Below are 14,646 nucleotides of genomic sequence, written 5' to 3'. Positions count from 1 at the left end.
AATTTAAGAGACTCATAAGAAAAAGCCTTGCAGTTTTTCATTCAGGTGGAGAGAAACATGGACATAAAATCTAAATAATCTTATTTTTTTAAATGTGAATGTAGCATCTTCATATGTATATTTTGCAAAGTGATTATTCTGAACAGAATTAACCTCTGCATTTGAATCTCTGTATTTTGTGATGTGTACCTTGAATACAGTGTTGCTAACAATTCTCACCTGTCTGCTCCTCATCAGTAAAGCCCATGATTTTCATGGCTTCCAAGGTCTCCTGGAACATTTCATCATCTTGTTGAGAAGGAATAGGCACGTAGCCACCAGATAGAAAGGTATAATTGTTAAAGCCTTCCAGCAACAGATCATCTAAAAAGAAAAAGAAAACCTTTATTTAAGTGCATCTGCTTAATGCTCTTGGTTCACGAATTCTCCTTAAGAACAACAGAAAATACTCCAAAATTTTCACCAAAGGAAGACTCCGCTTGTATGAGGAGTTTAGGGTTTTGTAGGGCACAGATATTTTCAAAGTAACTCTTAATTTAGCAGGCTTAATGGTGTTAAGTTTCCAGATTTCAATAGACTGAGGAATGTCTCAGCATCTTGGTGTAATTTTGTACCCTACGGACTCAAATCTGGGCCATTCTTCCCAAAGTTCTTTGATTTAGAGCCATAGGTAACTATTCAGAATTATGCCTCTCTCTATGGGGATTCATAGGGTAATAATTAGAATGGAACTGGGTAACAACCAAAGTGGCCAAACTGAAAGGCTCTTCAGCCTTCTGTGGGTTTCACAGCAATGCTGTGCTGTGGGAAAGACATTCTCTTAATTTATCTTAAAACCACAAGCTGATATTCTTATTGGAACCCCCAATTTCTTTTGTGTAAAACAATGAATAACTCTTCCCAATTTGTCTTTTTGATAATTATTCAGGATGGGATTCTGAATGACCCTACATCTCCTGTAAATTGAAATATCCTATAAACTGCAAACAAGCTGCCTCAAAAAGGGGGACATCAATTGGTGCTTTCTTATAATTCACTTGAGAAATTATTTTCTATAGCTAGAGGGCTGTTTATTTATAGAAAGGGTCGAGTGACATACAGTTAAAGAAATGAAGATAAATACTTAGGTGAGCCATTGCTCAGACTGTTCAATGAGATGAGAGGATCATTAGTAGGTAACTCACTTCTCATTTGTTCAGAAGCTCCAGCAATCAAATAGTAGAAGATGTGAAACGTTCGCTCATCTTTAGCCTGGCGAATAGCACGGGATTTTTCAAGCAAATCTGTTTGTCAAGTGTGTTAAAAAAAAAATCAGTGCTGTATTTCAGTCCTTCCTTGACTGTGCCATCAGCCTCAGAACCATCAATAGCCCTGCAGAAATATTTGTCACGAGCTTGTCTAATGTGAACATGTGTCCAATTCTGTGGCAGGAGCTCCGGTGTTGGTATCATTCTTACCACAATAAGCAGCTCAATTTCCTACCTCTTATTGCATGGTAAATTCTGGTACTCATGGTAATAAGCACAACAGAAATGCCTCTAAAATCAAAGATATAAAAATAATGGTCACAATATAATTCGCACCACTTTGAAAATAAAGTAGCAATATGATTATTTCAAAGTAAGCGGGGGCTGCTAGGAAAAAAACCTCTTGTGGCCAGTATTGTAGGTATAAAAGGTATGTTATTTTTGTGAAAATGACCCTTCAGTCCTCCAGACATGAACTAGAAAGCTGTCATACTAGGTATCATATATACTTTTCCCTTAATAGGTTAGTCTCAATGCTTTTTCTTGGAATGCCTGTGTTCCAGTACAACACATCTGACCTTTACTATTCCTAAACAGCAGAGCACATGCAGCCAGAGACTGGGTCATTCAATCTGCAAGGCTCAGGAGCCTTCCCTTAGAGAAGCCAGGGGGCACATGGCTGAGGGTGAGACCCTACTGAGCAGCTGGACTTCATCCCAAAGTGCTGTGAGGGCTGGGACAAAGTGCCAAACCTGGACTTGAAAACAGGGATGCACTCTCGATCTCGAGTTCCAGGGTAAACTGTAATGATAATAGCAAGCATTCAGTGCTTTTCCAGGGTACCTCTCACAGCACCAATAAGAAACAGAGAGTTTTAAAATGTTTTATGTGTCTGGGAAGGCAGACCTCAGGGAACTGGAGTGACCCACGCAGGATCGCGCTGGTATGAAACGACACAGCTGCACAGCTGCCAAGATCACGTGCACCCTTAACCACAAAACAATCTTTTCCCATTTGCCTTTTATTGGGACTCTGCTTTTAAAGTCCCCTGCCACTGCCTTAGGTATGGTGCCTCCATTTTCTGAAGCTGTTTATGGCCAATAACCCACTTTCCTTTTTTCAGCAAACTGAGGAGCTGATACCAGCACAAAGGGAGCCACTTCCCTCCATCTTTGTTTATACCAGGCTCTGCAATATTTGCCTTTCTTAGACATGCAGTGGAGCTTGTTTATCTTACTTCCCTCTGCTCACCCTAGTTAATCTTCCAGGGCAGCTCACTGAAAAGGATACAAGTCTCTATGTTTGCCCCGACGATGTAGCCCGTCACATCGAAGTTGATGCGGATGAATTTGCCCTGTGAATGAAACAAAGATGTAGATTGGGCTGTTTTTCCAGGTTATGCCAGGTTTTCCAATATCAGTATTAAGTCTGCTTCATAAGATATGTACATCTTCCTCCTAAGAATAACGTGCTTGATTCCCTCCTGCTGGGACGACCCTTGGAAAAGCCTTCCTTTCAAGGAAGTGAACTTCTCTGATAATCCCCTGCACAAACTCCCCCCACGTTTCATTCAGACACTTAGAGGGAAAGGAGTTCTCCCTACTGGCTTTGGAAGCTGAGATATTTTGTACTTTGATTTCCACAGGGTCAGTGAGGGAATAGCATTGGAACTGCGCAACTCCCTCTGCTCTAAGGTTGACCTGCATGGATCCCTGAACCTTGCAGGGAGAGAGCAGAGGCAGGAGATGAGGGTCTGCAGGGAAAGCAGGCATCTGCCAGCCTTCCCAGAAAGAATTGTTGTCAGAGGGTGACAACCCTCAGCTCACAACATTCTAACTCAAATCTGTGTAATAGTTTTTATTTTTTCTCCAGTTGTTTTTCCTTTAATATATTAACCATTGGAGTCACACCTTAGGAGATACACACTCAACAGTGGTGCAAAGACAAAGAAAGTACAGATTTTGTTGTCAAATATTCTGAAGGTGGATAAATCTTGGAGCAGGAATTGACTCTGGAAGGTCACACGTAGAGAGTGAGAGGACAATGGTACTGTCAAGTTTGAGCTTAATTCTTTAATCTTCTATTACACCAAACTCTTGTTTCAGAGGGGGATTCTACACTGTTTTTAAGGGATTAGTTTTCAAACCCTCTTTAATGAGAAGCACTGATGGGGGCCACTGTCTATACCCTGGGTTTCAAAATGTGTTGTACCCCCTCCCCCCAACCCAACTGGATTTCTCCTACTTACGAATCTGGAGGAGTTGTCATTCTTCACAGTTTTGGCATTTCCAAAAGCTTCAAGAATAGGGTTTGCCTGTAGAAGCTGTTTTTCCAGCTCACCCTAAAATTCATTCAGAAGCAGTTAACACTAAAATTAATAATGACTTAGTTTAAACCAACACATGTACACTGGAGTAAAAGGTGAAATGTAAATCTCTAAGGTTTTTTTGCTGAATACTGCATTTCATGTGGATTTGTTTTCATTCTCTGTTAATCTTTGTGTTTATATATTTGTGTAATTGACTGCTGCCCTGTAAACATGACCCTTTTCCAGCCTGTGACAGATCAAACTCTATTAATCTGTTTAGCATCATGACTGGCCTTTGTTAAAAAAAGGGTCATTCAATGTCAATTATTTTTTACGGTTTAATATCATTTTTAAAAGGGATATTCTTAAAGGAACCTCTAGCATGTCTTTTTCAAGTTAGTTTAATGAGATCCTTTGCTAGCAAATGACAATGTAATTAGAATAACTTGCTGAGAATCATTTTAATGTAATGCAGCACAAAGCTACAAAGCAGATTTCATCAAGTCTATTAATAATGATCCATGCAAGGCTACTTAGGTTAAATATGGAATTGCATTGATATTTCAAACTAGGATAATGAATTCTCATGCAAACACACAAACCTAATATTATATTGTTAATTGTGATTGGTAATTTCTAAGGAAACAATCATGCAATGAAACAAGCATGCATTTAATTCCATTTATTTGTCTAATTCTATTTCTAAGCAAATTAATGCAGTTTTAAAAATCCTTTGTATATATATCCATCTTTTCTGAATTCTTCATTTAGCTCTGTCCTATGAGACCATTTACTTTCACATTTGCTTCTTGTCATCCTATTCTTTGAGTACTACTCTGTAGTAATATGCATTATTTCAAACAACTCACCCTGAAAAGGAAAAAGTCCTTCATAGAGAATATGATATATTTTAAATAATTTTAATTAGAAAATCAGGTAACATTTCGATTGAATCTAGGAAATAGTTTGGAAAATGAAAGTGCTTCCCAATTAGTGTGCAAAACTCGTGACTTTTTTCTAAATGTTGCTCCTGAATGTCTCCTGAATTCTGTGGCAATGATGGGAGCTACCTCAAAAATATAATTAAAAACCTTACTACCCAAGAGTTGGAAGAAGAGGGAAGGAATATTTCCAAACAAGCTAACACAGAAAATCCTAGAATAAGCAGTGAATTCCTAGAAGTCCCTGAGGATTCTCTGCACTGAACAACTCTGTCCAGTTACACTCTGTAGGTTTAAAAACTCCAGTGTAAGAGGAGGGTGTTGCTGAAATCAGATGGTCACAGCCAAAACAGAGCCTTGTCTGTCAAATATATCTGAGCCAGAGACCACCTGCTTCTCGTGAGACCTGAACTATGCCATAAACTTGGGGGATAAAACCATGACTCCATTGTGTGCAGCTCAGAGTCCACCCAACTCATCAGCTGTGAATGATTTTTTTGCAGAGAGATTGTCAAGGAAAGGACTAAATTAACTTCAGGGCACACAGTACATTGCCCTTTGTCATAGCTGGAGTCTGAGAGGCAGCAGTCAGGATGGGGGAAAAAAGACCCCATTAAAAAAAAAAAAGAAAATGCCACTTGTCTGGCACAGGAACTCAAAGAATATGCCAGCAAACCTGCCTGTATTCCCAAAGCATCAGGGTGCTGGAATGCTGGGAGGGCATAAGAGAGGAGCTTCCCTGTCAGAAGCTGCTGGAACACACCTGCAGACACACTGCAGTGGGAGTCACTCTGTTGTAGCAGCAGGCTGAGAACATGCTGACTCTTGTGCATGTGAACAAACCTCAGCAGTTACATGGAACTGAAAGCAATCACCGATGGAAAGCATGCAGCCAAACAAATCAAACACCGTGAGGTTTAGGGATTATTTCACAACCGTCCTAAAAAGTTCAACCTGAAGCACAGAAAGCTTTTGGGTGTTTCATTCAGAAATGATGTTACTTAATTTCAGGCTGAAAGGCTCTTCCAGGATCGTGGGAAATTGAATTCAAACTATGGCAATTGGAACACACACAGAGATAAAGAAGAGAGTGATATTTGAAAGATGACCCTGCCTGTGTCAGACCTCATTCTTTGCCATGGAGCCTGACACAGTTAGGGTTGATTTGTGAGAGCATTTGGTGCTATTGTTGCTTTTTGTCATATCATACAACATATGTCAATGAAATCTCTTCAAATTTTTGGGGTGCAACAATAGCATGCAGATCTACACTCCGTGCCTCAAACACACACCAAACAGTCTAAGTTACTCACGTAAGCAAAAGATGGACCTTGCTGTATTGAATAACATGGTATAAAACAAGTGTCAGTATAATTTCCGTTAGACAGACATTTTTATTGTTTTTTTTTCCTGTATTAAAATAACCAATACACAGTTTCCATGCAAATAAACCAGGAATACAGATACAAACAATCTATTGCAGACATAACCAAGAGTACAAATACCATTAACATATATAGAACATTTTAGGTGAAGGAAAAAAAAAACACACACAACCTGAAGCAAAGGGATGGGATTTGGACCCAGCTCCAGATTAGTCTCTCAGGACCAGACAAGGACAAACATTTTTATGATAAATCCCTAGCTCTTCCACGGTGCAACTGAGGCATTTTGCCATTCATTATATTTTAAGGACTGAAATGGCAGTGTCAGTAGTCCCAATCACCGAATTGCTCTTTTTCAGCATGTTATTGGGCAAATTAGACTTTCTCTCAGCTCCTATCTGATGGATATTCATCTTCAGGTCTGTCTCAGCACAGCCTGTGCTCTGGAGTGCTCCGTGTGCTGGCACACAGGCTGGGCAAGGGCAGCTGTGGCACCCAGCACAGGTGTGGTCATGAGATTTTTACTTCATTTTCCACTACCCTACTAATTTCTTATTTTGGACCCGGTCTTGTATTTGGGACACACTGAAACATCTTCTTGAATTAATCTTGTTTTGTCATAAAAGTGAATTGCTGCTTCTTTTTTTTTGCAGAAGTCTGAGTAACATTCGAAAGGCTGGAAATTACGTAGGACCTGGGCTCATACTGGGAACAGCAAAGGCAGCTGAGAGACACAGCCATGCTAATGATCTCCAGGAAATGTAGGGATATCAGCTTGCATTATGGTTCAAAGTAAGAAAATGAACTTCAGTCTCTAAGGCAAGACTATGATGAATTTTGAAGGAATAAAGTACTTACAAAGAATTCCGCCTTTCAAAATTGTTACCTCTGACAGAGGAGTAAAAAGAAAAGCCAAGTTTTGGGACTCTTTGATGGTTAGTAAGAAAACTCACTAGCAAATCCAATCAAAACTTTGGAAGTTAAAATGCTGGTATAAATTTTTGTGACGCAGTTGGACCATGTGTTATTTACAGGTTTTTCCAAACTTCTTAGTTGCCAGAGGTCAGGGGTAAAATAAGGACTTGACCCCTTGCAGACTTCCAGGCTTTCATGCTGGGATATAAATAGGTGCTATGCATATGGAAAGCCATGAATATTTCTGTTCTCTCGAGGTACATTCTGATTTGATGCCTAAGATGGTGTCAAACAAATTTTTTTCCCCATAAACATAGAGCTGTGATGGAACTGTGTACTCTTAATATGTCAACTGTTTGACAAGCCACAGCCAGTGACTTGCTGTTAACAGTGTCACCTCAGCACAGCCCTAAAAGGCCCGAGGAAGAGTTGGATATGAAGAGCTCACTTACAGTGACAGTGGTGTCCTTTTTGCCCTTATGTGATGAAGCAACAACAGCCAGGTACTGAATGACCTTTTTGGTATTTTCTGTCTTGCCAGCACCAGATTCACCTCTGAGGGGAAAGAAAATAACACAAAAGAAGGTAGGTAACTAGTGGACTCCTTCTGCCATGTCCATGTAATTACTGTATAAAAACAGGACTGGAAAACACCTGGTTCAGTTATTATTTACCCCAGAACACCATCTCCCAAATCCACCTGACTGCAGCATGCACAGAATGCATTATCAGAGCTATATCTCTGTCCCAGCAGTATTAGGAGTGGACATTGGGCCATTTTAAGGGAATTCTAAAACGTGATGCATTTTTGAACTGCAGTTCATCTTCCTTTGGCAGCATCTGAACATCTGTGAGAAGTGGAACTGGCAGGGAGTCTGCTTATATTATAAGATCAAAAAAGACAACATTAACTATGATGTGATACAGCAGTAAGAAAAAACATCAGCAGTAATAAATGGTTTTCTCTTCTGAAACTCTGGCATTAAAGCAGACTAACATCTTGTATCAGTGGGGAGAAGAATCCAGTGATTCTGCCTCATCCTAACTCCGTGTCCAGATGCTCCTTGAATTCAGTGGGAGCAGGGCTGGGGCTGCCTGCAGTGTCCCTTACTGGGTAGGAAGGGACATCTGATATGGGGAGATGTCTGACCACCTGAACTGGCATCCCTGCCCTGCTCTGGGCAGTGTCCCTTGGGAAGCAGGAAGGCAGTGCTAACTTCTTATCTCCTGGAAGACTTCCAGGGTGAAGTTTATTTTCAACTCTTAAGCCTTCTCTTAAAGCAAAAGAGTGGTTTTCAAAGTACAGATTTACACAGTCTTTACTCAACAGAACATTTCCAGGCTACTTCTCCTCTCTTAAGTGTTACATCATCTTATGTCTTTCAGATACCTCTGGCTCTGATGATTATAGGGACAAAACTGTTTTTATACTGTCCTGTCTCAGCTGTCAAAGAGGGCATTAAACTGGGTGTGGATGTAGCAGACTAGTTCTTTCAACTATATCAAGCTGGTACTGTGAGCAGAGCAACAATCTAAATGTAAGCTGGACCCCTTTTTCTTTGGATCTAAACTAAAATGGATTAAAAAAAACCAAAAAACCAAAGGAAGAATACATTAAAAAAACCCCATGGTTATTTGTCAGCTCTTTCAAATCTGAAACTGTTTAGCTGGATCCATTGCAGTTCTGCTTCTTTTCCTAATTAGGAAATCAGGAGTTAATTTTCCCTACCAGGAAAAGGGACATAAAAATATGGGTAAGTACTGGGCAGAACTTTCACGACAGAATGACATTGATATAAACCTTAGGAAACCAGAAACAATTCCTGCTTGAGGTACAACATGATAAGAAGTGTTTCTTCTGGCTTTTAGAGTTTTAACCAGAAATAATTGAGATTAATAGATTCCTTTTCACAAGACCTGAGTTAATTTGCACAGTTTAGAGGTTGGATTCATTTCTGCCTGGACTTCAGTGATAAAACATTTCTATGTTTTATTGATAAAAATTAAGTGTCCTGGGAAAAATTCCAAACCAAGCACACCAGTTTGAAGACATATGCATACAAAGTTTTCAAATAAATCTACCTTACAACTTTGTTTCTTTGGAAAAAAAACAACCAAAACAACTTTCTTCAAACAAACTTTGAACTATTCCATTTTATTAAAGGTTATTTGTAGTTCATCACTCCATGAATTGCATTTCCTTTCTCCCAGGGCAGCAGTGCCCATCATTTGGCTTTCCCCTGAATCCCTGTGAGTATTACCATATATGGCATCATTTTACTTGTAATTATCCCATCATACTGTAATGCTTAAGTTACTTAACATTTTGTTCTGTTCTTTCATCCTTAACTCTTTGCTTCTGCACAGGCTAAGGGCTTTCCTGTTTTCTGCAGATAGACTTTGGGGCTTTAACTTCCTTTTGAAGTAGACAATAAAAAGTTCCTCAACATGAAATGGAAATGCTTCAACGTGAAATGGAAAACAGACAGAATCTCAACAGCTACAATAAGAAAAAAATCTCTAAGGTCAGTAAGTAATGAAGAATAATATCTACAGCTGATGAATAAATCTAATTTTAACATATCAGATCATTTTTAAATATCCATGCCAATAGACAGGTCTGATAAACAAGTGTCCCTTTAACAACATCAGTAGCTAGGATGCATCACAGCTGTATGACAGCACCTAGATTTCATCTCAGTGACACAATACCATGTGTTTGAAAACCAGCTAATGAGGAGGAGTGGCTGGATCAGATTCAGTGCCTGTAAATATCAAGAAGCTTACCAGGGAGACCCAAGGGGAGGAGAGCATGTGAATCTCTTAGTTCACTTCACGGGATGGAATTCTTCCTAGAACTATTGAGCTGCAATAGAATTGGTTGTGCTGGGTGTTTTCTCTGCATCTGCCTTGAAGCACCAACGTTTTGGGAGTGGCAGAAACAACTTCCATTGTGAGGTGGTTTGAGAAATCCTACCTACTTTAAAATCTGCATGCTCTGTCCAGCTCAGTGACTGAATTTTTAAAGATGGGTCTTTTTCTTGCAAACACTGTTTTGACATGGGCCATTTACAATGGGGTTCCTCCCAGGAGGCTCCTGCTCCTCTCTTCTGAGTGCCTGTTTTCCTCAGACTAAATTATGTTCCAAAGTGGATGCCCTCACATCGTGTGGTATAATTTAAATTTATTCTTCCCCTGTTTCTTGCCAGACATTGTTTTAGGAACTTGGTACAGGATTTAAAGCACATAAGCTCACATATGTAGTGTTCAACTGTAATAGAGTTTTTGTACCACATGAGCTACTGAATCCTCCATGACTCCATTACCTTCACCTTAAATGAAAATCATCCCAGCTAGAATAGGTTTCCAAATTTGGACAAGGTGAGACTAGCAGGTTGGCCCCACTGTTGTGGGTTGAGCCTGTGCTGTAACTGGCACTCTTGTACATTTGAGAATAACTGGGGAAAATTGGTTTAAAAAGTGGAGGTTTTGTTGCTGTTGAAAATTTGAAAGCTTTCTACGTTAATAATATGATATGAGACCTAGCTTAATTCCACTTTTGGAAACATCTAAAAAGTAGCAGCAGAATTTATTTTCCAGCATTTGTTTCAGTAAGCAATGAACCACAAAAATTGCCCATTCACACATCCCTTAATCCGGCTGTGCTGGCACTGTGGGAAGCCTCAGTGCACGGAGCAGCCAGCGAGGGGCTCTAAATCCCATTAGGGCTTGGCAGGCTCGGTCCTGCGGCATGAGATGTGCGGAGATAACGAAAATCTTTATCCTAGAGCAGCTGTACCCCGCTAGAGACCCGTCTCGGCAGCCAGCGCACTGATGCTACAAATTTGCTTGCAAACCGACTCCCCAAAGGGCCGGAGCGGGTTCAGCACCGAGCTCTGCCCGGGGCTAAAGCTACGCGAGCGATGTGCGGGAGAGCGGCCGGGGGGATCCACTGAGCTGGGAAAGGAGAGGGTCCTGCTCTCTCTCGGAGGGGCCTGTTGGGTATCGGGGCCTTGCAGTCTGGGGATGTGCTGGATGACTTTGCTTCGTGATGCGTGTCGGGGCACAACGTGGGCTGGAGTCCGGGTGGGGCTCTGGAGAGTTCGCCCAAAGACTGAGAGGGGAAGAAGGGGAAAAGGGGCAGGATGGTCCCTGCCTCACCCACTGTTTTGTCCTTTACCATGTCAAATGAAGTGGAAGTAGCACCTTGCTACTGCCCTGTTTTTATAGAGCCTAGTTCAAACTAAATGTATGTTTTAAAGAAGTAAATGGTAATGAAAGAGTATTTGATTATATGTACAAATCAAGTATTTCACAAGCATTTGTTCCCACGGACTGCACAGTACCCAAAACGTTCAGAATTTTGTGGGATTTTCGGTAAAGAACCTTTTGAAAACTCCAGGAGAATCCACTTGTGTCTTTAGAAATCAAACAACAAAGGCCAGAAGTCTCCTGTGAGGGCTCGTGCCTCTATTTACATTGGAAGAGGCTTGAAAAGTCACAAATCTGTTCACTGGCCATTGCCCAGTGCAATTCACACTTTAACTGCTGATGCTCTGAGGTTGCTCAGGTCTCTGAGTACCTGGACAGACTTCCTGGGATTTTTCTTTCAGCAACATCTAATGTGCTGGTCAACACAGAGCAAGAGTGAATGCAGAGTATTTCTTGGCCAACTCAGATGTCATACAAGAGAGACCACAGTGGGGAGGTCTAAGCATGGGCAGGAATGTCACAAAATCCCAATAGCCAGGCAGAGCAGTGAAGGCTGCTCAGAACACTACAGGGACCAAAACACAAGGACAGAGACATCTTACCTACTCTAATTTTCAGGCCCATAAAAGAATAAGATTTCTTATTTTATACCCTTTGTGCAATGTTATATATTGTGTATTTATTATATATGATATGTTATGTTACAATAATTCAGCTACATATATATTAGTAGGCACAGCCATGGTATAAAGTTTTTCATGTTGTAAATGTGCATAATAAGATGTGGGATTTTAAGTAACTGACTGTAAAGTGAGAGCAACTGGCAGGGAGTGACATGAGAGGATGATGCTGCCCATGGGAAAGGACTAACAGAGCAAGGATGTGTGCACAGAGGACACTCAACCAGAGGCAGTATGGGTGTAGTTATTAATGAAATGGAGAGGAAATAAAGTCTGGCAAGACAGGGAAGTCTGAGGAAGCGTTGGAACCCATGAGCACTAAAGACAGATGGAGATTTTAAAGGTACCGTGTTTAATCACACAAAGGGTGGGGATTGAAACAGAACACAAACAGTTCTTAACCATATGAGGGCAGGTTCAGTGAGCTGAGGGTAAAGTCCTGAGAATGGGTGTATTTATAGTCAGAAACACGGAATCTCAGTTCTCAGATCTACCCCCTGCCCATGTCCCAGCAGCATTTCAGGTGATTCAGGTGATTCATATGAATCCTTACAGTTGTAGGTTTTACAGTTCAGGTACCAGATTTTGGGAAGGTCAAGTCTGTAGCTGTTTAAAGAATAAAGATCCTGGCTGATCAGTGCCATGAAGTCTTCAGTTACTGTTACATATTTTAGGCAAAAATAATTTCTTAGAAATTTTAGCAGTTCTACATAATAATACAAATTGCTTTGACTCGAGCTGAAAGCCAAGTGAACTTTTTTCTCTCTGTACAGCCAAATAAGGCCAACAAGAATGTTAAACCAGCAGTGGTTAAAGTTGTGTACGTTGGTTTTAACCTGACTAATCTTCTTGATTTAAAAGACGTGTGTAAGACTGTTTTAAGCTATGGGTTGTGGTGTTCGTCCAACATACAGCAACCATTCTAAACATGTTGGTGAATCCCTTACTGTGGCTGTTTTCAAAATGGGAAAGACATTTCATTCTCTCTATTTTATGTATTAGTGGTGTGAAGCACCTTGTGTTTCCAGCAAGCTAGCCAAGTGAAAAAAAAAAAAAAGTATTTTCAATGTACATTAGCTGCCAGAAGTGGATCCTGAAACGGATTTTCATGAACAAAAAGGCATAGATTTGCAAAAGAAAGTCCCTTTCTTGAAAGTACTAATATTCTATAGTTAAAAGAAGATTTACTAGTGGAAAAATAAACTAAAGTACAGAAATAGAAGGAGGAAATGCATATTGTAAATTAGTCTTCCTAACCATGACATGTTTCATCCTGGGAAGAATGTGATGGCCAATTTTTACTTCATCATTGCAGGGATTTCAATTTCTTTTGGGTATTAATGCATTTTGGGGCAGATTTTTATTGATATACTTACATATCTTGTTATAACAGAGGTTAGAGCCATGCTACTCTTATGGTACCAGACACAATATATAATTTTTACTTTTTCTTAGGTGATAATTCTTTTCCAGTCAGCAGTGGCACTCACAAATAATAGTATGGGTGGTGATCAGTAGCAGTGCTTTTTAAAAACTGCAGTGTAAATATGTATTCAGTCATTCAGTAACCACATTTTCTCAGATAACCTAAAACGAGTTTAGTTTGTATTTACAATACTTGACAGATTGCAGCATCATTGCATAAACCTGCTATAAATAATACATATGCCATCTTCTGCAAACAATAATTAGTATTTACATAGAATCAAATCCTACCTTTGTTCAGGAAGACTGGAAAATGCCTAACTTAACAAACACAAGATCATATCAAAACCATCTTTGATGGCATTTAAGCAAATAAAACCAACTAACTAGCAACAGAGGAATGGAGAAATGGTCAAAACTGAAGGTCAAATAGGAGATCCCTGTCCAGCTCAACAGTTTGAGTGATTTTTCAAAATAGGCAGGAATGAGAAACGGGTGGGATTTCATGGAGTAATAAGTTGTGCACAGCAAAGCTCGTTGCAACAAAATCCTGCCTGACCCACGGTACAGCAGCTGGACTCCCCATGCTGGTGCTGTCTGAGGACTGGCAGGTCAAAACTCAAGGAGCCAGGACACAGAAAAGTCAGTGAGGTCAAAACAGGGCTGAGTTGGTATTTCCCTGCTGCCCAAAGTGATCCTGCAGAGCCTTCAGAGAGGCCCAGCCCAGCAAACCTGCTGAGCCCTCTCAGAACACACCCCGCAGGAGACAGCCCTGCAGGAGGCACCCTGGGGAGCCACAGAGCAGGCAAACATCACAGACCAGCACAATATGAAAGACCCCACTTTCCTGCAATGACAGCTGAATTAGGAAGTTGTGGTGAGTCACCAAGAGCTGAAAATGAAAGGCAGTTCAAAATATCCAGGATGCTCCATGTTCCTCAGCTCTCTCTAGGAATCTTTTAAAATCCCTTATGCTCTCTACTCACACAGTTTTACAGCCACACTCCCCAACTGTTCATTGTAAACTCCTAAATCTCTTCATTATTTTATGAGCAGGTCTATCCACTGAAGCAGACCTGGGACTGGAGTTCAAGCTTACTGAAGGTGAGGAGAATATGTCTGTTCCATCAGAATCCAAATCAAGTTTGAATAAAGAAAGACATTGTGACACTGGGATATACTAAAATAGATTGGTTTACTTACGTGCACAGGATGGACTGGTCTTCTCGATCTGTGAATAAAGAGAAATAACCCATTAATTAGGGAAAATGGCTTTTCTGACAGGAGCACTTATATTTATAAGGATGTACATAGAATAACCTAGACCTAAAATCTTGCTGACCATGATTAGTCAAAAGTACTGGGTTCACATCTTATTTAATTTGCCCTTGCATTTAAATAACCATCTCTAATGGAAATATTTTGCACAAAAAATGAACAAAAGGTTAAGAGGTCACAAATAATTTTCGTAAATTCCATTAGAGATGAACTGTAATGAGGACAGCAAAACATCAGGCTCTCTATAAGAAGATT

At 40.3% G+C, this 14,646-nt stretch overlaps 1 protein-coding gene across 1 annotated transcript in view; it reads right to left on the bottom strand.

Moving 5' to 3' along the window:
• Positions 1–14,646, bottom strand: part of MYH11 (myosin heavy chain 11) — a 55,081-nt gene that overhangs the window by 22,612 nt on the left and 17,823 nt on the right. Inside the window, exons 4-10 of the mRNA XM_050317241.1 lie at positions 14,317–14,344; positions 7,249–7,351; positions 5,810–5,830; positions 3,496–3,588; positions 2,538–2,601; positions 1,185–1,283; positions 220–363 (exon numbers count right to left, since the gene is read on the bottom strand). Of these exons, the coding sequence (XP_050173198.1) occupies positions 220–363; positions 1,185–1,283; positions 2,538–2,601; positions 3,496–3,588; positions 5,810–5,830; positions 7,249–7,351; positions 14,317–14,344 (552 nt within the window). The remainder of the gene's footprint in view (positions 1–219; positions 364–1,184; positions 1,284–2,537; positions 2,602–3,495; positions 3,589–5,809; positions 5,831–7,248; positions 7,352–14,316; positions 14,345–14,646) is intronic.

Source organism: Myiozetetes cayanensis, unplaced genomic scaffold (genome assembly GCF_022539395.1).
Source record: "Myiozetetes cayanensis isolate MyiCay16 unplaced genomic scaffold, myiCay2020 scf20-37, whole genome shotgun sequence".
Classification (NCBI taxonomy): Eukaryota; Metazoa; Chordata; class Aves; order Passeriformes; family Tyrannidae; genus Myiozetetes; species Myiozetetes cayanensis.
The sequence above is the reverse complement of the archived record's forward strand: the minus strand, read 5'-3'. Positions and strand labels throughout refer to the sequence as shown.